The 23,016-nt window shown below is 39.7% G+C and overlaps 1 protein-coding gene across 1 annotated transcript in view; it reads left to right on the forward strand.

Moving 5' to 3' along the window:
- The window catches only part of LOC115793866 (semaphorin-7A), a 44,093-nt gene that overhangs the window by 12,707 nt on the left and 8,370 nt on the right, over positions 1–23,016 (forward strand). The window contains exons 4-10 of the mRNA XM_030749023.1: positions 3,268–3,363; positions 3,701–3,806; positions 8,608–8,715; positions 9,048–9,187; positions 10,036–10,214; positions 14,813–14,921; positions 15,112–15,322. Coding sequence (XP_030604883.1) covers positions 3,268–3,363; positions 3,701–3,806; positions 8,608–8,715; positions 9,048–9,187; positions 10,036–10,214; positions 14,813–14,921; positions 15,112–15,322 — 949 coding nt within the window. The remainder of the gene's footprint in view (positions 1–3,267; positions 3,364–3,700; positions 3,807–8,607; positions 8,716–9,047; positions 9,188–10,035; positions 10,215–14,812; positions 14,922–15,111; positions 15,323–23,016) is intronic.

Genomic DNA, 23,016 nt, shown 5'->3' on the forward strand with positions numbered 1-23,016 from the left:
CATGTGCTGTACAAAGAAATTAGTATCTCACTGCATGGAAGCTTTGGGATACTACCCAGAGCAGCCAGAGAAACTCTTAACTTCATATTTTATGGAACCTGATCCAAAGAAGCTGGGCATTCAGTTCAATACAGTTTTATTCATACATCACCAATTCAAAACAGTAGGCATCTCAATGCACTTTGTAATGCAGAGTAAAAACCTTAAACTATTAGAGAGCCCCAATAAGCAACCACTTGTGAGTGGTGAGAAGAAACAGGAAGGAGACCTCTGGTATAACCAGGCCCAGTAAGGGGTAGCCATTTACTGCAAGTAGTGGCATGTAATACTGTGGTAGTGAAAAGAGGGAAGTGAACAAGAATTGTGCATTGCATCATGGGAAGTCCCCAGAAGCAGTTTAACTAAGGCTCTAGTCACAGACCTAGAGACTAGTCAGCAACCATGTGGCAACCAGTTGCAAGTGAAAAATTTGTATTCCCCAACCAGTTGCAAGTGGTTGCAGGAGGATATTGGCAGCTGCTGTGAAATCAATTCACACAGTTCTAAAGACCGGTCAGTGACCCCAAGCACCAGTCACTAGGGAAAAATGTATTCTAAAACTGGTTGGTGAGTGATTGCTGGCAGTTGCTAGGTTGAAACTGGTGGCAAAGAGGTATACAGATTACACCAAAAACCTCTTTGCAATTGGTCAGTAGCAGGCTGCTGCAGTTATGCTTAGTTTATATCAGAGACGCTGACTTGTCTGTCAAATTACTCACCAAGCAGTAGCGAAACAGTGCAAAGCTGGAATTTGAGACCGTTTGGCTTGAAAGAAAAAAAAAAAAAAAAATTGCACCTTTTGAAATGTGTTGGTTACAGTGGTAAGGCACAACTGGTTTATTTAATGAAGTTTCAGAAAATAAATGGTAAATATTTACAGAAATATCAGTGTTTTCCATGCAAACTGTGGGTGACTGCAGCAATCCGCTATCAACCAAAGCAATCACAAGGAGGCTTTACATGAAAGAAGTGTAAGGTGGCTTGGGGACAATATCCAGTCATTTTGTACAAAAACGCATTTCAAAATGTATCTTAAGTTAACATTTAGCTGGCCTGGAATTCTACCAATACAAAATTACCCTCCATATCTGGAGGCAAAAGGCAAACATAAAAAATGTAACTGAAGTCATGGCACAGAAGAAAGGGCAACCAGAGCTAAAGCTTCCAGAAAGTCCGATAACGACAGATGGTGGAGAATGAAAATATCCTGAGTCATGCAGTAAAACCTGTGGTTCCATGAAGGGGAATGAAGGACAAGAGGCCAGATTTTCAGTCATTTACAGCCACTGAGTTTGTAGAAAACATTACCCTTGAAGTAAGATCAAGATTTAAGGTCCTCTGTGGGTAGCACACTGACTTAATTTGATTGACTGACTGCATAGCCAAAGAACAGCAAGTCCAGAATGTTTTTAAACTGTCTGTCCACTTGGACATCAGTTCATCTGCAGCGCATTCATTTTGCACCGATGACAGAAACAACCAGATTAAACACAAGAAGAAAATAAACCTTTTTTTCACCCTATTCTGAATGACCCAACCAACACCATGACTCACTTACCATAAGTTAGCAGGCTTGGTGTGATGGCTGTCTACAACCACACAATTGAAAGACTGTTACCTGTGTGCCGCTCCAGTTCTTCCTGGTTTGAGCAAAGGAGGCAACTGAGGGTGGAGCTGGTTTAAGTGCAGAGGCCAGTCAAATGGACTTAACCATCTGTGGTGACCACATGGGGGGGAATGGGTTCTTTTTTTGTGTGCGTTTTAAATATAGTTATTCTCTCTGGCTTCCCCTGTGGTATTTAAAATGGTTTACTCAGTTATTATATAGGTTGAGCTGTCTCTCATTTGGTCAGGTCAGTTGGTTGAGTGCTGTTATTTTGTTAAGCATTGCTTTTGTGTAAAGTTTTGTTTAGTTGGGCCCACTGATTTCTCAAAATAGCTTTTTTTTTTCATAAGTTTGTATTTTTTTACATAATTTTTTGTCCTTTTTTGGGTACAATAAAACCCACAGTTTGGAAATTACACTTGTACCTATATGTTCTTGGCTGCTTTGTTCATGATGAGTGGGACCAGCAAGTTAAAATGTAAGTGAGCATGGCTTGGTATGGGGACTGTGATATGTGAAAAATGGTTGCTATTTCACTGAAAACTATCTCTGGAATAGCAGTGGAACGCTACAATGCTTTCAAAATGCTTAACATCAGCTTCTAGTCAGTCCAAAATGAAACTACCGAATGAGGCACTACTTTAAATTTGAGACTGACATCAAACTCTGGCCCAAAAGAACAAGCAAGTTTTTGTTCTTGAAGAACAAAAACTTGCTTGTTCTTCAGCCAAATCGCTTATAGCAGTCGCAGCACGAAACTCTAACCCTCTGCGTTTAAACTCGCTTACTTTGACTTCAGTCCCTCATTTTAGCGTGAACAACTGAAAATCACCACCCAAAGTAGTTCTCAGAAGAACAGAAGCTTGCATACACTCAATGAAAACCAAACATAAATAAATAAAAAAATGTCAGCCCACACTCCTGCCTATCCAAACACCTACATATCCACCTACTCAAACTCACACAAGCTCTGGCCCCACTCTTTGGATTTTGCAATGCACTGTTGCTGTCTCCAGAGACCCATTTGGAATTGTGATGATTGTTTATGAAAAAAATAAAATACACTTATTTAAATATTTTTTTATTAAACACACACTCCAGCAAACATCTACTCATTGTGATCACTACTGGAACTGAACTCCATCCATCAGTGGATTTGGGATAGCAGTCCATTTTCCGATCTTAGTAAATAAGTCATGCATATGGAGTATTGCAGTGATGCACTGCAGGTCTAAGCCTCCTGAGTGCTGCCTGCCAAGAATGTTCGGAGAATGAATGGCTTCCAATTTTTCTTAAATCTCTTTCAGTAATCCACTTTTTCTCTCATAATCTCGTGTGTGTTGTGCTCTTGCTTTGTTTCTCCAGCCCTCTATTCCACATTTCCCTCTCCTCCTGTTTGCTTTTTCAGTCCCTCGGTTTGTTTCTTGTTGTCTTTTGTCCTTTGTTCTGTGCCTTTCTCTCTAATCACTTCTTCACATACTCTCTCTGTTTTCCCGCTCTCTTTTTAATCTGTATTCCCTCTGCCAATCTGCAGTTCTTCCCCATTTTCATCTTGCTTCTGAATCATTTTCTGCCTTTGTCTCTATCTGTTTATCTCACTTGTGTGCCTTTTTCTCTAACAGCTGGAGTGTGATAATTTCATCACAGTCATTCAGAAAGTAAATGACACATTCATAGTATGTGGGACAAATGCTGGAAACCCCAGGTGCTGGATGCTGGTAAGAGACAAATTTCTTTAAGTATGTGCACCTCACTTTTTACTGATGTGAGTGCTTCGCTTAGAGTCTGAGTAATCACTAGATCAATTGTAATTAACATTTATTTATCTTCCCACTTATTTCTTCAGTCAGTTAAATAAGGCCTGGGAGTTTTTTTGCCACTGAGGACATTTTCACTTTGTAATGAATATGCTACCCCACAGCTGAGTTGAAAATTTCCAAACTCTCTGTTTTGATAGAAATATAAGTGGCCGCTGAGTGGAATATGTTTAGACACAAACTGAAATGAGGTTAAAAAGACTTCCACTGGCCTTAGTTGTCTTTGTTCCTTCTGCAGGTTAATGACACAGTGCTGACTGATGTACAGGGTGTTGGGCAGATATCTTCACCCTCTCACATATCACCACAATATCCTTCCCAGAGGGCCATCAGCTTGCCTGCAGGTAACAAATAGAGAACAATTGCAAGTCTTTGTGTTTGTGTTTTGATACTAGCAAATGAAGGCACTACAATGGAACACGTCTGATAAATGAGACTTATTTTGTTGTGAGTAAACCTGATAGATGCCAGCTATAGGCAGCACAAAGGGGCACGAAGTTAATTGCTTCCAGTGTGGGTTAAAGGGAAGGAGCGGTAGTTCAAAGCTTATGATATAATCCAAAGCAGAGTTTTCTTGTTTTGAATGTTTTAAACTGCACGGATTTGCCCTTATCCACACCAGCAAGTAAAAGTATAATTTACAGCCATTAGCATTTTAGTACAGTGGTGGTAGCTGAGTCCACACTTCAAGCATTAGTGCTCAGTTAGGATTTGTTGCTCAGATTCATTTTGTTCTTTCCTTTGTTCAGTTATGAACACAGCAGAGTCTTGGGATTCACCTAAGGCATTTTAATATAATGAGCTTGGTTCAGTTGCATCAACACAAAGAGTATAGGCAGATGAAAAAGATTAAAGTAGGCACAGTTGTTATATACCCCGTGTCTTATTTGAATGCCACTATACTACCTACATATCCAAGCAGCAAAACAACATATGACAACACAGCACGTGATATGAGAATGGTGCAAAAGGTAACAAAACTAAATTCCAGAACTATAACAAAATACATCCTCATAGACCGTTTTGAAGGCAGTTAAGTCAACATAGTGGTGTTTAGTTTTGTGACCAAAAAAGTTGTCTGTGCAGTTCTTTCCACTTTTCAGTGTGCTTGGTAGAGCTGGACATCACGCTAGTATCTTTTGAAAGTTCTCAAAGCTTAAAGTTAATTGTGCTGAAGAGAAGCCTGTGATCACAATGAGATAATCGCAGGTATGACCGTTACCAACAATAAAATACAGAGAAATATAGCTGCACGCAGTGATGAAGGGGGCAGTTCAACAGGGCTCAGTCGCCATGGCAACTTGATGTGATCATGGTAAAAGTGTGGCTGCAGGCACATGATAGGAAAAAAAAAATGCAGTTTTGTTTATTGCAGTGCTTGTCAATAAATTGCCAAATAAATGAAACAGTTGCTGAAATTTGATTTCCGTTTCTGTTTGGTAGCTTTACTGCGTAGGAGTAATGAAGGAAACAAATGGTTTGGAACATTCTGAATCCATCTTATAACTTTACTGAGACTCGGTCTGAGGATAATATGTGCCAATTTTATTGGAGATTGGACAAAAATGTAGCCTAATAATTACTGGCATCCAGTATCTATTCATGTGATTTAAATATAGTGGTAACATCAACTAAGCTCTCATCACAAGTTGACTTTAGGACATATAAACGTGGCTTTCGGGCCTCCCGAGGCAGCTGGTTTTGATTGGCTGTGACTAACAACTGATTTTTGAAATCAATAATCTATCGCGTCCCTTTTACAAGGCTTGATTCTAAGCTCATCTATGCCACTTTTGGTGAAGATTGGGAAAAGTAAGGGGTTTGAAAAATGTAAAAAGCTTTTTACAAAAGGCTGTATGGGAAAAAAAAAAAAATCAAGTATAGTAGAAATGTACTCCATGCTTTGAATTCTTGAGCCGGGGGATGCAAGGGTACCGCACTCTTGAAAATCAGGCATTTGATTGAAAGGTTCTTGCACCCATTGGTGGCACTACAGGACTTCTGAGCATAATGTTGTAAAAGCTACAACTGACTTCAGTAGCAGATGAAAAAGATGAGTAAGAAAAGGTTAAAACTTTATGGGTGTGTCGCAACTTCACTGTTTGACCTGAATAATCATTGTTTTATGAGGTAATAAATAAGGAAACTGGTAGTGATGAGGAACATTTTTTAAGGAGTCTTGTTCGGTTCATTCTTGTAAGAGAGACACCATTTCGGAAGTCTTACTTTCTATGGCGAAGCTGTCACTTTGCCATAGATCTTATTTTAGAACAAAGCCACCTTCAACTCTTTATATTAACTTTGCTCATTTGCGTCAGGAGCAGCAGAGTGACACTTGTGAGTCCCCGGCTCCCAGGAGCCATCTGTCTCTTATTATCAACCTCTATTCATGTAATGCAAATGAGTGAATGCTTTAATCTGAAGTACCTCGCAATATTTTAAAGAGTCACTCCTCTACAAGACTGATGTGTGTGCAGATTTTAAAAGGCACTGTGGTACTTTTGTGGAGCATATGGTGTCCGCATGCAGTTGGGAGTTTTCACCATCTAAATGAACTAAATGAAAATAGGTTTGAAACCATTCTTATACTTTAAGAATGGATAATTCCCATCCGGTTTAATTAGTTAGAATAGTTTTTTCAGCATAAGCGTTTTGAACAAAAATAAATCATGAATCATTTCTAATGACTCCAATCGAGCAAGCACAGACCCACTGCATAAGTGCAACTGCATAATGTAATATATAAAGCTGACTTTACTGTATGCCAGTCATTAATAAAGTGCTAAGTCATAGCCAGGAGTCACAGGGGTTTGATGTTGTAAGATTAAACCAGGTAGTCATCCTTAGAATACATTTTATCTATTGATGAAACAATGATGAATAAATAAAGGCAGTAATAAGCAGCAGAAACTAAAGACAACATCTTGATTGTCTGTGACATTTATCCTTGATAAAAGTTATCTGAAGGATTTTTTTTCTTTCTTTCTGAAGTATTTATCCATCACAGTTGTACAACATAAATCACTGAATCAATTTTGCACAGTTAAGAGTAGTGTTCAGTGGAAGGCAGTTAAATGAATAATGCCATTCACCATATGAATAAATTCATGAGTCTTACTTGCACATTAATGCCTACATTAATGTGCAAGTATTTATGTGTTCATAAAATGGGGGGCAAATAAATGTAAAGTTTCAAAGTTAAATCACAAATTTGTTTTAAAGGGATTGTGTTAAAGTGCTGCTTTTTGCTATGGTTTGCAAATGGCCAGACAGTTTTATGACTATTCTTGCCTTAACAGATGTCACGGTCCTGGGCCTTTTTGCCCAGTGTTTTGTTTTTTGAGGGTCTGTTATTGTTAAAGACCTTCAGTTTGTCTCTTTATGGTTTAGTTTCTCCATTTCGGCTACTCTTAGTTCAGGCTCTATTTTGAGTCGTTATGAGATCCTCAGTTAAGCAGTTCTTTAGGTCGGTCCTTCTGTGATCTCATTATAATCTGGAGTTTCAGTTTTCCCTGCCTGCCCTGTTCCCTGTGTTTTTTCTGGTCTCTGTCTGGTATTCGTTCTCTCCCCTGCGTTTTTATGATGTGCAGACATTTCTAGTTTTATTATTTTCTATGTAGTTCCTTTCTGTGCTGTCTGATCCTGTTTCCATGTTTAGTTATTGTCAGTCTGCATATCCTGTTCATGTGTTTTGTCTGGGTGTCTGTGTGTTCATATCACTCTGTGTACCTGCTTCCCCCTGTGGTGTAAGTTTACATTTATGTTACAGTTGGTCATTTCCTGTCTTATTTTGGTGATCCTTGTCCCGTGTGTATTGTGTTCTGTCTTGCTTCCCTTCTTTCGTTAGTCTAATTCTGTTCACCTGTTCTCCCCTACTGTTCCCTCTTCCTAATTACCTTGTGTGTATTTAAGTCCTCACTTCTCTTCAGTTCATTGTCACATCCTCCCTTATGGCTTCATTCCCATTTCCCTATTCCCTCCCAGCAGTGTAGCAGGAGTAGGAGTAACTTCAGCATTAGCTTTTTTGAGTCCTAGTCTAGCCTGTGTTTATTTATTTTTGTATTTCTGAGAAGCACCTGCAGCAATAAAGCTGTTTCAAGTTCAACTCTTGCCTCCCATATCCAGCAATTGGGTCCACACTCCCTCAGCCACACAGCCGGAACACGACAACAGATCGTGCATGTAATGAAACAGCCACAGACCACTGAGTGTCTGGTATGTGCATCTGTATCTGGTGTTGTGCTATTTTTTCCCCAAGATATTTGTTGTTTCCCCTCCTATTATCGCAACTCTCTGTATTCAAAGCAACGATGATGGGTTTCTGAATGCGCTCTCTTTATTTGGTGAAAATACAGACCTGCTAATGAACTGTAATGATCTTCATTTGCATTTCTACTAAATCAAAGGCAAACATCGGTGGTGTAATTTGCCAGTTTCACAAGATTGCTTTACGAGACTTAAATGCCCGTCTCTGTTTCATGACAAATAGATCTTCTGGTTGTGTGGTTATCGAGGAGTGCATCACACTAACAAAATAGAGATGTTTCTAATTAAACCAACATTTCAATAGTCATACTGCTTGATGAGCGACACTATTTGTTAAACTGCCCTATTCAGAGGGATTGTTTGAAGAAACACTCAAATCAGTGAGAGGTCGCACTGCAGGATGCTCTTTCAGATTGGGATCGATTTTGGAAGCAATGAGCCGACCCTTTGCTTGAGCTGAGCAGCATTCAAATAAAGATCAATCCTAATTAAGATGTTAGTGCAGTGATTTCAAATGCTTCCCTCTGCATTGCTATGGAGACAGAGCTCTAAGTGGGGTTTCTAAGAATATGGTGATTGGTGGCTGCTCATCAGTGCACTGAGCTATTCTGCCTTGATGTCTTCTTTGCTCTTTCTGTTTTTTTATTCTGTCTTTGTCCTCCTGATCCTTTTTTTTTCCCCTCGACTCTCCCACTTTCTGTTTATTGCTCTCTTCTCTGTATCTTCCCCAGTCACTCCCTTTCTTGTGCCACTCCAATCTCTCTTCCTCTCCCTCTGAGCCTTGTACCAATCCATCAAGCACCCCGTATGCCTTCTATTTTTTTTCACCCACTGTTCAGCCTCTCTTTTCTTGTCCATTTTTCTTCCCCGCTGTCTCAGATGGGAGTCTGTATTCTGCCATGTCGTCGGTGGGAAGTCATACCGGTTCAATACGGCGTACATTTGGCTTCCAGAAACTCCTGAAGACAGAGAACGTTTGGCTGCTAAGTGAGTAGGAGGAGAGAAGTCACGCATAATCCATGGAGGTTTAGACTAATGCATATGGAGATGGTGGGTGGCACTGTCTGTAAATCATTTACTATTATTCCCTTGGGAAAAAACATGTAGGTGTATTCACTGTCAGAAATCTATCTACTGTGATCCACCATCTATACTGCTACTGATTCTCCCATTTTTTTTTTTTTTTAAATAATACAGGTATTGCTTAAATAATATAACACGATAATGGAATAAGGTTACACATGTTAATTAATAGACATTGGGGGTAAATTCTAAGCAAATGAACTGTGTCTTAATTGACATTTAAATCTCATCACTAGATCCACAGTTTGCTGGAGCAGCCATAATTCCATCTTCAGAAAAATACAAAGAAGAGATCTACTTCTTCTTCAGTGAGTTCAACAAGACAGCCAGAGTGGACGAGGAGCCATACAGAGCTCGCATAGGCCGGATCTGCATGGTAAAAATCCCACTTATTTGCTACTGCCTTGTGTGATTCCCGACTTACCCACTGAATTAATCTTTAAATTAATCTCAGAGTTAAAGAGACCTTAATGAAAAGATTAATGGCTAAAGCCTTTCATGTTTAGTGATGGATTATATCTCAGACATATATAGGAAATCTTTATTTGCTAATTAAGGTTTTTCTTTGCACTTTGTTGCTCTCTTTCTAGGAGGATCGATGAGGAGATCTGTGTTTTATTTTTCTTCTTTGTGCATTCAGTTGGAAGAAAGAGAAATCTGGGGCATGTTAGCCTAGTTTACATCAAACTGCAACAAAAGCAGGAAATTTTCTATTATTGGTCAAGAAGTGGTTGTGTTTTTTGTCACCATTGTGACCAAGAATTTGTTAAGAGCTAGAAAATTGTTCAAACTAGCACATCATAATAAGAATTCTTAAAAGTCTTGCACAATCTCAGTCTCTACCCAGCAGAAACTCTAGCTCAAAAGCTTGTTCTATGTGCTTAATAATCCATAATTTATGTTTAATATTTCCACAGACAGCTTTAGAATATTGGGGAGGTGACCTTTAGCAGAGCTAGTCCAACCATCACCATCTGATACCAGTTCTTGTGCATTTTTAATTACAATAAATGCCAAGTTACAGTAGAAAAAAGCCAGATTTACTGCATCAACCTGTCTACTTTATCTATACTAAACTAGGTTACAGGACCAACCATCACCAGGGGCAGAGGAGTCCTGGTGGCCTGGGTTAGAGGACAGTAGCTTTGCAGAGGACACAGAGCAAGATAAAAAAAAAAGTCCCCTTCATGGCATTGTTTTCACATTCCTTGTCTGCATTTCTAGGTGGATGAAGGGGGTCTCAAAAACCTGATGGCAGACTCTTGGACCACCTTCTTGAAGGCACGGATGATGTGCGGTGCAGGAAACACTCAACAGCAGTACAACAACTTGAAGCAGGCAGTAGTGCTGACTGCTCAAGACAAAAGGGCTGGGGTTCTGTATGGCCTCTTTTCCAATGCATGGTGAGTAGGGATTGGTCGATCCAGCTTTTTTTCAGTTCCAATCTGATACCGACTTGCCAGTACCGTTCCTATACCAGTGTTAGTTTAATAATATGTATCCCTCACTATAAGGAAGACACTGGGAATCATTCTTTTATATTTAAGGACACATCAAGCTCAATTTAAACAGTTTTGATAACTCATGAAATAAAATTTAACAAATAAATATATCCAATAATATAAATTTACAGACTTTTTGGTAATTGTTAGTTAAACAATAATTGAAAACAGGTCCAGAATGAATACAATGAAAACAATAATGATATTGGTGTTCTTCATCTAATTTATTTGCAAGTAAGAGTCGTTAGGTTGCTGCAAACTGTTGTCATTTACAGTTACAGTAGTTTCTCCTTTTTCCTCATCACACACAGGCAGCTGTGGCAACAACACTTTGTTAACATAAGCATAATAAAACCTTACCAACAAGTGTTACACTGAACCAACAAACCAACACGCTACTAGCTTCTCAAACGAGCGCTCTCACCGAACGTGATGAGAGTGTCAGTAAAAGAGCTAGTGAGAGAAAGCATTGTTGCCACTGGATCTTCTTATTCATGCCAGCTCACTTTGACCACAGTTTGCAGTCCAAACTGTCTCAACCTTGTCTCTCTCATTCTCCATTTTTCATTACTTGTTTCTAATCCTGTCCATCCCAGTAAGTCCTAATGGAAATCTTAGCTCCAGCTCAGCCTCCTTTCTTTTTGTCAGTCTCCAAACCATCCATCATAGCAGGTCTCACTTCCATAAACTTTCCCTTTCACTCTTGCTACTATCCTTCTGTCACAAATAGCCCCTGACACACATCTCCACCCACTTGATCCTGCCTGAATGCTCTTCTTCACTTCTCTTTTGCACTTTCTGTTGCTTTGGGTGGTCAATGCCAGGTATTTAAAATCGTCCACTTTCACTACCTCTACCTTTTACACTTTTCCACCTGCCTCCCTCTCATTCACTCACATGTATTCTGTCTTGCTTCTACTGACTTTCACTCTTGTTGTCTCCAGTGCATACCTCCACCTATCCAGGTACTCTTCCATCTGCTGCCTACTTTCATTATACACTGCCTGGCCAAAAAAAAAGTCGCCACCTGGATTTAACTAAGCAAATAGGTACGAGCCTCCTATTAGATAATTATTGCATGGGTGATTATCTTTCAGCTGGCAACAAGTTTTTTAACCCCAACTGGTGCAATGAGTTGCTTCTCATTTCTTAAACAACCATGTCGAAAGACACATCGCGTGGTCGTGGAAAAGATGTCAGTCTTTTTGAGAAGGGTCAAATCGTTGGCGTGCATCAAGCAGAGAAAACATCTAAGGAGATTACAGAAACTACAAAAATTGGGTTAAGAACTGTCCAATGCATTATTAAAAACTGGAAGGATAGCGGGGACCCATCATCTTCGAGGAAGAAATGTGGCCGATAAAAAATCCTGAATGATCGTGATTGGCAAGCACTTAAACGTTAGGTGAAATCAAATCGAAGAAAAACAACAGTAGCATTCAGGGCTATGTTTAATAGTGAAAGTAAGAGCATTTCCACATGCACAATGCGACGGGAACTCAAGCTGTGTAACCTTAAGAAAACCACTAATCAGTGAGGATATCTGGAAAAAAAAGGCTTCAATTTGCTAGGGAACATAAAGATTGGACTCTGGAGCAATGGAAGAAGGTCATGTGGTCTGGTGAGTCCAGATTTACCCTGTTCCAGAGTGACGGGCTCATCAGGGTAGGAAGAGAGGCAGGTGAAGTGATGCACCCATCATGCCTAGTGCCTACTGTACAAGCCTGTGGGGGCAGTGCTACATTATGATCCGGGGATGCTGTAGGTGGTCAGGTCTAGGTTCAGCAACATCATGTGCTCAAAGAATGAGGTCAGCTGACTACCTGAATATACTCAATGACCAGGTTATTCCATCAATGGATTTTTTCTTCCCTGATGGCACGGGCATATTCCAAGATGACAATGCCAGGATTCATCGGGCTTGAATTGTGAAAGAGTGGTTCTGGGGGCATGAGACATCATTTTCACACATGGATCGGCCACCACAGAGTCCAGAACTCAACCTCATTGAGAATCTTTGGGATGTGTTGGAGAAGGCTTTGCACAGTGGTCAGAATCTGCCATCATCACTACAAGATCTTGGTGAAAAATTAATGCAACACTGGATGTAAATAAATCTTGTGACATTGCAGTAGCTTATCGAAACAATGCCACAGCGAATGCATGCCGTAATCAAAGCTAAAGCCGGTCCAACAAAATATTAGTGTGTGACCTTTTTTTGGTGGTGACTTTTTTTTTGGTCAGGCAGTGTAGATCACAATGTTGACTGCAAATATCGTTGTCCACAGAGACTTCTGCCTGACCTCAGCTGTCAACCTGTCCATCACCATTGCAAACAAGGAGAGGCTCAGGGCTGATCCTTGATGTAATCCCACCCTCACTTCGAACCCATTTGTCATTCCTACAGGACACCTCACCACTGTCTCGCTGTTCTTATACATGTCCTGCACCACCCTCATATACTTCCCTGCCACTCCTGACTTCCTCGTAGAGTATCACAGTTCCTCTCTTGGGACCCTACCATATGCTTAATAAAATGATATCCAATCCAAATATTGGATTGGCACATCCCCAATGGTGGGCTGGATCATTTTGTTGACTACCTCCACAGTCTTAAAAACCAGTGTGTAAGATTTGGAGGGTTATATTAGCAGAAATGGAATGCAGAATATAATCAGCTCTTATAAAGAATCAATATGTTTCTGTTACCTTAGAAGGAGTCCTTCATGTAGGCATAACCCAGAATATACAGACTGGATCTAGAGAGGGCTTGAGTATGGACAGCATGGTTCTTTTATGCAGTTGGAAAGGGAAGTTTGAAATGGCTAAAGGGAAATTTATGCTCGTCTTAGAAATGTATAAAGTACCAAAATGGGGGGCAATAAAAATTACCCAGCTTCTGATTTTGACCTTGCAGTCAGACAACAGACCTTTGATTTATATTGACTTAAATCACAACCAGTATAGACTATGCTTTCACAATATTATCCAAATGTTTGCCCCCAGAGTCAGAAGGGAATTAGTAAAAAAAAAAAAAAAAAAAAAAAAGGCTTTTAAATCCGCTGACCCCGTTTCTTGGAATATAATCTACAGAAGGAGCTGAAATTGTCAGCTCCTTGAATGGGGGAGTTTAAGTCCATTTTAAAGGAGAGAGAGAATAGCTCTTTTGGACAGTGCGACTCATTTTAATATCACTCTTCTAATGTTCTGTTATTGAATATGATTTGGATATTTGTGTTCACGTGTCTGTACGGAATATCAGTTGTATTTGTTCCTTTACTTGTTACATTAATGTGTGTCATTGTATTGTAGCTTGTGCCGCCCTCTTGGCCAGGTATCTCTTGAAAAAGAAATTTTTAATCTCAATGAGACTTTTACCTGGATAAATAAAGGATAATAATATGCTGTTCAATCTTTCAGGATCAGGGAAAATAAAATGAAACTGACTTATAACAAAACAAATCAACCACTATAACAAAGTAACCTACATTTGTCCACCCACACAGTACACAGCACATACCACACATTTGGATGAAATGTTCTTGTCAAAATCAGTTTCTGTTTCTTTTTAACCATAACAGCAGATTTCTGCTGGATTCAGAATGTTCTGGATAAATAATGTTCACTGAGTATGCATATGATGTTACACATGATAATAGAGTACAGAACAGATTGTTTTCTAATTTACTGCTGGGGGCACAAATTCATTGTTGAATATATTAAATTTTGTGCTAATGCAATTCCAAAATAAAGGACACAAGTGTGCAAACTGCAACAAACAATCATACATATATCAGCTGAACACATGTTTCAAGTTTACTGACCTTATTTATAGTGTCATAGAAATTTTACAACCCTAATTGTGAGTAGTGTAGTTGAGTGGCGTTGCCCAATGCAAATATGATAAAGATGTAATCAGATTAACTTTAAATTGCCATCTGTCCCATATTAGATTATATTCAGTCTAATGTATTATAAAGCTCTTTGTAAGGACTGGACTGCAGTACTTTTGATGCAAGAATCGTGAGTTAGGTGTAAGCAAATTTCATTTGCCACCCTTGTTCCAGTCTTGATTAGAGCACACACACAATAATATAGTGACAAACACTGACCAAGTAGCAAACTTAAATTTATGTTCAAGTCTTCTGCACTGGCTGTGTGTGTATTTGCACAGCAAAAGTGGCTCCCAGCAATAGTTAAAACAAAGGAACTGACTTTTGAAGTTATTATGGCGAGCAGCTGTTGACCTGAAAACACGAGATAATATCAACAAATTCAGTAACTGCGGTTACACACAGACAAAAGATCAAATCGGAAAAAAACTTGAACTGTTAAGCAATTACAGTAACTACAGTTATTGTAATTACTTTGAATGCTGTATTAGTAACACATTAACCTCAGACACAGATTCTGAATTCTTGTCTGCTGCTTCAAAGCTCCCTTCCATGCCTTTTTTTTTTTTTTTGGCTGTAATTTCTCCTTTCCCTGCTGTTGCTCAGGGGCAGAACAGTGATCTGTGCCTACTCCATTGAAGATATTGACCAGGCCTTTTCTACATCTAAACTGAAGGGCTATAGCGGTCAACTCACTGGCACCCGCCCTGGGACGGTAAGAAAAACCTAACAAGCGTGCATGAATGCATGAGGCAGCCTATATTTCAAAGGTGATATGATTCAGGTGTTATTTTTAAAGCAACGGCTCAATAACAAAGAAACAATTTGAGATCTTTGTTCAAGGTTTATTTGTTTGTTCGAGTGCCCGGGCCAGTCTGAATAGAAAGCATCACTTCTTCCCTTAGTGTGTCCGCAAAGTCCCCGGAGCAGCGGAGAATCAAAACAACATAAAAAATCTTGGGGTGTTGAGATACCACCCAGAAATTGAGGATGTGATCCGGCCTGTTGGTGTGGCTCCACTTGACCTTCCCTCAGATGACCAAATTACACACACAGTGGCAGACATTGTACAGGCGGTCAACGATGAACACTACAGTGTCCTGTACCTCGGAACAGGTGTGTTTGTGTGTGTGTGTGTTTATATGCAAGACCACAGGCTTTATGTTTTTCTTCATGTACTCCACACTTTGAGCTTCTGTGCTAACACAACCTGTTATTCTATTGTGGATCAATTGTAGGAAGGTTCCATGTTAAAGCTGTATAAATAATTATGTTGGCCATTAGAAAGAAACTAATGAGCAGCTATTTTCTATACTTTAGCTGCATTTGTGTTCACCTCTGCATATATCAGCACTGTTTTTGTTAAAGAATGTAACAGCAAAAAAAACTAAGCCTGTTTTTCTTTACAATATATCATCTTGCTCATGCTCCTAAGTGCACTTGCTTTGTTTCAGCTGTTCAGAGGAAAATGCTGCTCTCTTCATCTCAGCAATATTTGCATATCAGGGCAAGTAAGCCACCGTAAACCATAGAAACCAGCACTCTGCCAGTTCAACATTACAACACTGGAGCAAGCAGGAACAACAAATAAAGACTAAAATAAGATTTACAAAGAAACACAGGCATGATATGCTTAAATTCTTAATTTAAGCCCTGAATATTAAATGTGAAAAAAAAAACAAAAAAAAACTGACAAACTGTCAAAATATTTTCTGCTCAAAATCTATTCAAACAATCCCTGGCTTTCAAAAGACTGTTTCTATTTGATCAAAGCAGCAATTCTGAGCTGCTGCTGCTGCTGCCCATAGCAGTTACTGAAAAAATTGTGTTGTGCCTCGGGGAGATCACTATGGCAACCATGTCAAGTCATATGCTCGTGTGTGCATGAGTATCTCACCACTCTCAAGTTCACCAAAAAAAGATGAGCGAGTGTCATCTTTCAAAGTGCAAATTGTGACTGCTGCGGCGTATATGCGCTTGTCATTCGTAAAGCCTTTCTGCGTTGGTTGTATTTTTAACACCAAAAAAAAAAACAACATGTTATTAAAAAAAGACAGGTTGATATCATGTCGCTGTGGGCTTTACAAAACTGTGTCAGTGATAGGAGGGAATGGATGGTGAGCTATGAACAGCAATGGGTCTCTGTGGTGGCCTGAAAAGAAACTGGAGCAGTTTGAGTCACACTGGTATCTCAGGCTGTGGGAACACGTTGTACTAGAGACCTGCTGTTTCCCACAGACAGGATGTTTTCCTGTTCCTTTCTTTTACTTTTAGGGACTTTAATTGGTGTGAGGAACAGAACAGGTGTTATCCGGTACCACGCGGGTTATATGTTATATTTCAGTTTTGGTAATTTATGGGTCGAAGATTCAGGTTCCCTTTGTGATCTTTTCTGAAGTGTGATTTGATAGAGTTCGTTTTTCCTTCTGTTCAATATTGCATCACCTCCACCTCAGGGCGCTGGGTATAAATATTCATTCCGTGTAACACGTCAAGCTCATCAATCTGCATAAATAATTTCAAACATGCTCTTGAATCTGTATAAATGATGGTGAGAAGCTGCCTTCTTGAAATAATTCAGGCTTTAGCGAGCGAAAAAGACAGGCCACTCATCCAGATGGATAGTTGCATTATAACAGTCTTAATTAAAGGGGTACAAGTGATGAGCTCACATACACCAGAGAATTCAGAGACCTGAGAAATCAGAGATCCATTTGAGGGTTCCTTCAGACATTACACTTCCTTGGTGAGAGCTCCTGATAGGGCTCATTTACTCTGCTCTGACACATTTACCTTACTTTAATTTTTCTTTTGATCAATGAGCAAGGTTTCTTTCAAATAAATGAAACTGAATAACAAAGTCTTTTACAAAATAACTCAGAAAATATACCATTAATCTTTGAACGAGAACAAGGCACGTATCAGCATTTGTAGGCAGGAGAGGAAATATCACATCCAGTGTTAAATGGAAGTGCTCTCAGCAAGACTCAGACTCATTCACACTTTGAATCAGCGCTGATGTATTTGTTACTGTTTGGACTGATTCGTTTAGTCTGGTGAAAATGCTGCATTTCAGAATGTGGAGCAGTCCAAATCTAAAATGACACCTGTTGATGGGAATCTAAAGACCTCTATCAGATCTTTACCACATCCTCAAATAATAATGTCAAATAATTGTCCTGTTAGGAGGAAATTAGATGAGGTTTGGTGATTAACGCTGAATGTAATACAGTTATTATTATATTATTATTTTTCAGAAATAAAATGTATTACAGGGCAGCACGGTGGTGCAGTGGTTAGCACTGCTGCCTCACAGTTAGAATACCATCTGGAAGGCCTGGGTTCGATTCCACCTTGGCCCAGGCCTCTCCCTCTCTCTGTGTGGAGTTTGCATGTTCTCCCCGTGCTTGTGTGGGTTTCCTCCGGGTACTCCGGTTTCCTCCCACATTCCAAAGACATGCATTTACTGGGGTTAGGTTAATTGGCTAATCTAAATTGCCCATAGGTGTGACTGAGCGCATGAATGTGAGTGTGAAAGGTTGTCTGTCACTCCGTGTTGGCCCTGCAACAGGCTGGCGACCTGTTCAGGGTGTACCCTGCCTCTCGCCCTATGACAGCTGGGATAGGCTCCAGCCCCCCCGCGACCCTTAACAGGATGTGCGGAAGCGAATGGATGGATGAATGGATGGATGGATGGAAAATGTATTACAATAAAATAAATTTAATACATTGATTTATATTTAAGACAATTGACCTACAAATGTTTGTTGCAAACTTGTTTTTAATTGGTTATTAAGCAAATAACTAAACTAAAACTACTCAACAGTTGGAGTCAACATAATTATTTTTTTTTCAGATTTCTTATTTTTCTTGCATATTCATGCAGTGGTTAGCATTCAAACTTTAGCAGAAGCCTTCCTGTGTGGAGTCTGCATTTTCTCCTTGTGCCTACCTGGGTTTTTTCTCCAGATAATCTGGCTGCAACCCAAAGGTCAAAGAAATGCATTTTAGGGTAGCCCCTTAACTGGCAAGGGCCCGGTGACGGGCCGTTTGTAGTCCCTTTTATATGGCAGGCTAGACCCTCCCATTTTTATTGACACGTCATTCGGCCAATCATGTAACTGGCTGCACCAAATCACCTGACAAAGCTACGTGACGCCCTCTGAGTATTATTGGCTCTGGGAAACCCATTTCTTAACATGATTGGCCGAATGAGGTGTCAGTCAAAATGGGCGGGTCTAGCCTGCCATATAAATGCACTTCATTCGGCCCGCGGACCAGACGCAGCCGATTAATAGGCTATGAAATGGGTTGTTCAGAGCCAATAATAACCAGAGGGTGTTATGTAGTTGTTTCAGGTGATTTTATTTGCTGCCAGTTAAGGGGTTAATTGGTGATTCCAAATTGGCTGCATGGATGTGAGCTGAGATATAGATTGGCAGCCTGTCTGGGGTAAACCCCTCCTCTTACCCGGTGTCCTCATCCTACCCATACCTCAACCCAGAGTAGAAGTCTGTGGATTCTCTGATGGAAACTTTTTTCTAATTATATACAAAGAAATGGTACAGAGGCAACAGAATGGAAATGTGTGACGCAACTACAGCAACAAAATGACAACTAAATAGGTTGTTGCCAACAGTTCAGTAGCACAATTAGGGGTTAAAAGACCATGGGAAGAAAAGTGAAGATGGGGAGAGATTTAGCACTCACACTCACACTTAAACGCTCAAGCAGAGTGGCAAGACTCCTGGTGCTGTTATGCAAAACACCAATTTAATGGCAGCTTCTATGAAAGTAAATAACATCACTCACTCAAATTCCTCTCCTCTAATTTCTGCACCAACTTCTTGTTTATTCTAGTCACAGTTGTTTGGCAAAGTGGTGTATTTGAAGGCTAATGGAACTCACTTTAACATGTTGACCTAAAACAGACTGACAGGGTGGTGCCCAGCTCCTAATTAGCTAAATAGTGCACTGTATATTTTGCATTTTAAAGCCATCTAACTAGTCTCAGTGGGACTCCCCTGTGAGATATAGACTGACAGAACACAGCAGAATTTAACAAAGTGAATTTCTGACTCTTTTGATCACTAGCCAAATATTTCAGCAGAATTTATGAATATAATAACTAGCTACTTCAATAACTGTAATTTTTGTAACATGGCCAAAAAGGACATTTTCTGCAAGCAGTTGCAAAACTACTTCCTTGTAACAAACTCATTGTTGTACCAGAGCAGGATAAATAATGTACCCAAATCTCAGTCAGTGGTTGAGTCTAAGATAAGATAAGATAAGATAGTGTTTATTTGTCACATGCACAGTTATACACAGTACAATGCACAGTGAAATCTCACTGTGATAATGTAGGTGATGGGTTTTGACAAGGAAAAAAAAAAAATCACATAGAAAAAACTAATGTTTGGCTCCTGTGTGGGGACTTGGACCCTGTATTAGTAGTAGAGTACAAAGCCTAATTGATGGAGTAATCTTTTTTTTTTTTAAATGTATCTCACAGTCTTGGCCACAGCTACATGTGGCAATGACGCCAAGAGACAGAGCTGTATTTAAGATCAAAGTCAAAGTCTTGGTTGAGGGCAGTCGCTGGTTGATCCAAATCAGACTGAAACAAAGCTAGGCAGGAAATTGATTCTTTGAAATTTACTGAGGGATTGGGCACTAGAGGAGAGACCAAATAACCCCTTCAGAAGAAAAACTGTCACAGCACAGCTGTGTGGTGAATAAAACAGTGGACCCTGAATGCAGAACACAGGGCATTCAAGCAAAAAATGAGCTCTTTAACAGCTGCTTACCAAACCTAAAATGTACCGTAATCTAAGATACAGAAGGAAAACAAGACACAGGTGCACAGAATTACCAACAGATGAAATTAGTCAGGAAGTCTGAATAGCACATACAGGAAGCAGAACTAACACTGAAAGTAAAACAGGAAATCAAACCAAAAGAGATTAACAGAAACATGCATACTAACTAAATTGGCTGAAGGTATGACAGTCCAGGATGTCCATTCTATGCTGGCTCCTGCCCTCGAACTGCACAAGTGATTAAGAAAATTGATGGATGGACCCTGTTTTTAACTCTCCAATTCCAGTGTTATAAAATAATTTCTCTGGACATTATCTCCTATTGTAAATGGACAATAAGAGTTAGGGATTGTAGATAGGTTTTAAACTAGGCAAGTCAAAAACATTAATGTTAAGGAAAGACTGTAGTTGTAGTGGTAAAAGAAGCTAATGTTGGATGTCCTGGATGCCCATCCACCACCCCATGCATCACTTGTACATAAAGGACACAATATTTAGTTTTACCCAGGATTAAAACTGTACAGATTTATCCAATATGAAAATAATTCCTGGGATATTGGGGCATACAGAATAAGTGATATCTATGTGTTTAAAAAAAAAGGGAGAGAGGAAAAAAAAAAAACATCTAAGTGATCTGCAATTGGCCCCTGAAGTTCAACAGCCCAAAGACTCCTGACTGTGAGTACATTGTGCCAAGAACCCAAAGGCATTACTTAGGAAAAAGCAACAAAGGAAGAACGAATCATTGCAACCTTTGAGAGGCGGGGGGAGTGGAGCAGTTAGCCTTTGTTAGAGGGGACTGCTTGAAGTGGAGCAAAAATAAGAGGCAGCAGTGAATGATTTCTTTTCCTTCAGTACCTCACTGACAAATTAACCACTAGAAGATGTAAAACTACCATTTCAGTCATGGAGGTGATATCGCAGAAATCTCCCTTGAGGGACGGAGGAAATGTCAGAGCCATGCACTTGTTTCAAGATGACTTTATATTTGAGATCAGAAGCTATTTTCTGTTAACACAGTAGCACTTGAGGTGTCAGTAGCTTAAAGGTAAGAGGCAGACCAATGTGGTGCCTGACTAGGAAAAACATTTGGGGAAGTGAATGATTGTAGCTTAGAGAGACGAGAGCTAGGTCTTGTTACCAAAAGCAGGTGGATTTTAAGCCCAAGCTTTTACATAATAAGTACATGTAACAGAACAGCTGTAAAATGGCAGTGGGGAAAGAATTTACAGTAAATGAGCATGATGTGTCAGCAAACCCATTCTCAAAAGGCTAAATATAACAAGAAAAAAATAATAATTTGCTCAGCAGATGCCACATGAGTTCAGCACTGTCACCATCTTCCCCCTCAGAATGTCTTGCGGCTGTCTTTGTGCTGATATACACTGTTTTGATAAAGCAGCTGAAAATAGCTTTTGACAGGATTAAAGAACCACATGAGAATAAATTAGATAAAATGAGTAATGTTATCTTTGACGACTGAGGAAGAAAAGATTTGAAGTTTATGAAAAAGAGACGAGGCAGTTTGAGGACAAAAGAAGTCCAAGTGACAGCAAGAACCTGCCTGCCTGCCTAATTATAAACGAGACAGAGCCTCACAGGGGGAGCATTCAGGAAATCAGGATGTGAGATTTAAAAAAAAAAAAAAAAAAAAAAAAGGTGTCACTGTGATTAAATTTTCACAGCAGGGGAGGAAAATTGCAAAACAAACAAAAACAACAACAAAAGATGCAAGAAAAGAAAAAAACAAGTTTGAATGTCTTTTTTTTTTTTGCTGGGATTCTTTAAATCTGTCAAGTCATTATTTGAAAGAGAATGAGTTGTTTTCTGGCAGCAACAAAGGACCACCGCACTGAGGGTAAAATATTTTCATTTCAATTTTCAGTTCAATAAAACAGTTTTTAAAAAGTACTAAAAACAAAAGGAAAATAAGCAGGAGCGATTATGAAGAAACAACATGGTGGCACGGTGGTTGGCGCTGGTGCCTCACAGCTAGAAGGTCTGGGTTTGAATCCACCTTGGCCCAGCCTTTCTGTGTGGAGTTTGCATTTTCTCCCCATGTTTCCGTGGGTTTTCTCCAGTCCAAAGACATGCAGTTAGTGGGGTTAAGTTAATCTCTGTGTTGGCCCTGTGACATGCTGGCGACCCTGCCTCTCCAGCCCCCCTGTGACCCTGAACAGGATAAGCAGAAGAGAATTGGATGGAAGAATCTGAGAGTGGTGCTGAACTTGCTCTGTTTGGTAGTGTAGCCTCATTGTACAAATCAAACTGATGGCTCAGAGCTAGAATAATGACTTGTCAATTTTCAAACTCAAGCTGAATGCAAGACAGAACTAAATCCCAGAGGTTATGTGTGTCTGTTTGCCTGTACTTAGCACACCTTTATTCAGTGAACAGGCACTTGTGGAGCATACTTCCTTTGGTAAAAGTGAAAGCTGGCTCAGGTATTCACACAGGCATTCTGCTGTGACCATGATTTGCACTCATTTATGGAACACTAAAAATCCCCTTTCTATGCTGAAACAAACACAGATGTTTCAAAAGAAGAGAGAGCAGCCAACAGTAGCAAGGATAAACAGTGAAATAAAGAACCATGTTCTGTGTATTTTCATTTGAGCGCTGTATTATTGTGAGCCGAAGCAATGAGAAAAACAGAAGTCAGTTTACTGTTTGGCAGCACATTCTGTGGCTCACACTAATAGGGTAATGTAGTTAGAGGCTTCCAGAAGCATTTACACACTAAAAGCTCAAATTTTCAAGTTACTTAAAAATACAACTTTGTGTCCCTGAACCCATTACACGTGGTTGTGCAGTGATTATGGTTAAATATTGAAGGCCTAATGTGCTATAGGGCCCACAGACAGTCACTTGCTGTTTTTAATCTGTGTTCCTTTTAATGTTAGAATATCTGACATGAGGACTGTTGAGTGGTGGTTTGATTAAGCACAAGTTATTCATGATGTTACATAAAAGTATAAAATAGCTATA

Source organism: Archocentrus centrarchus, chromosome 16 (genome assembly GCF_007364275.1).
Source record: "Archocentrus centrarchus isolate MPI-CPG fArcCen1 chromosome 16, fArcCen1, whole genome shotgun sequence".
Classification (NCBI taxonomy): domain Eukaryota; kingdom Metazoa; phylum Chordata; class Actinopteri; order Cichliformes; family Cichlidae; genus Archocentrus; species Archocentrus centrarchus.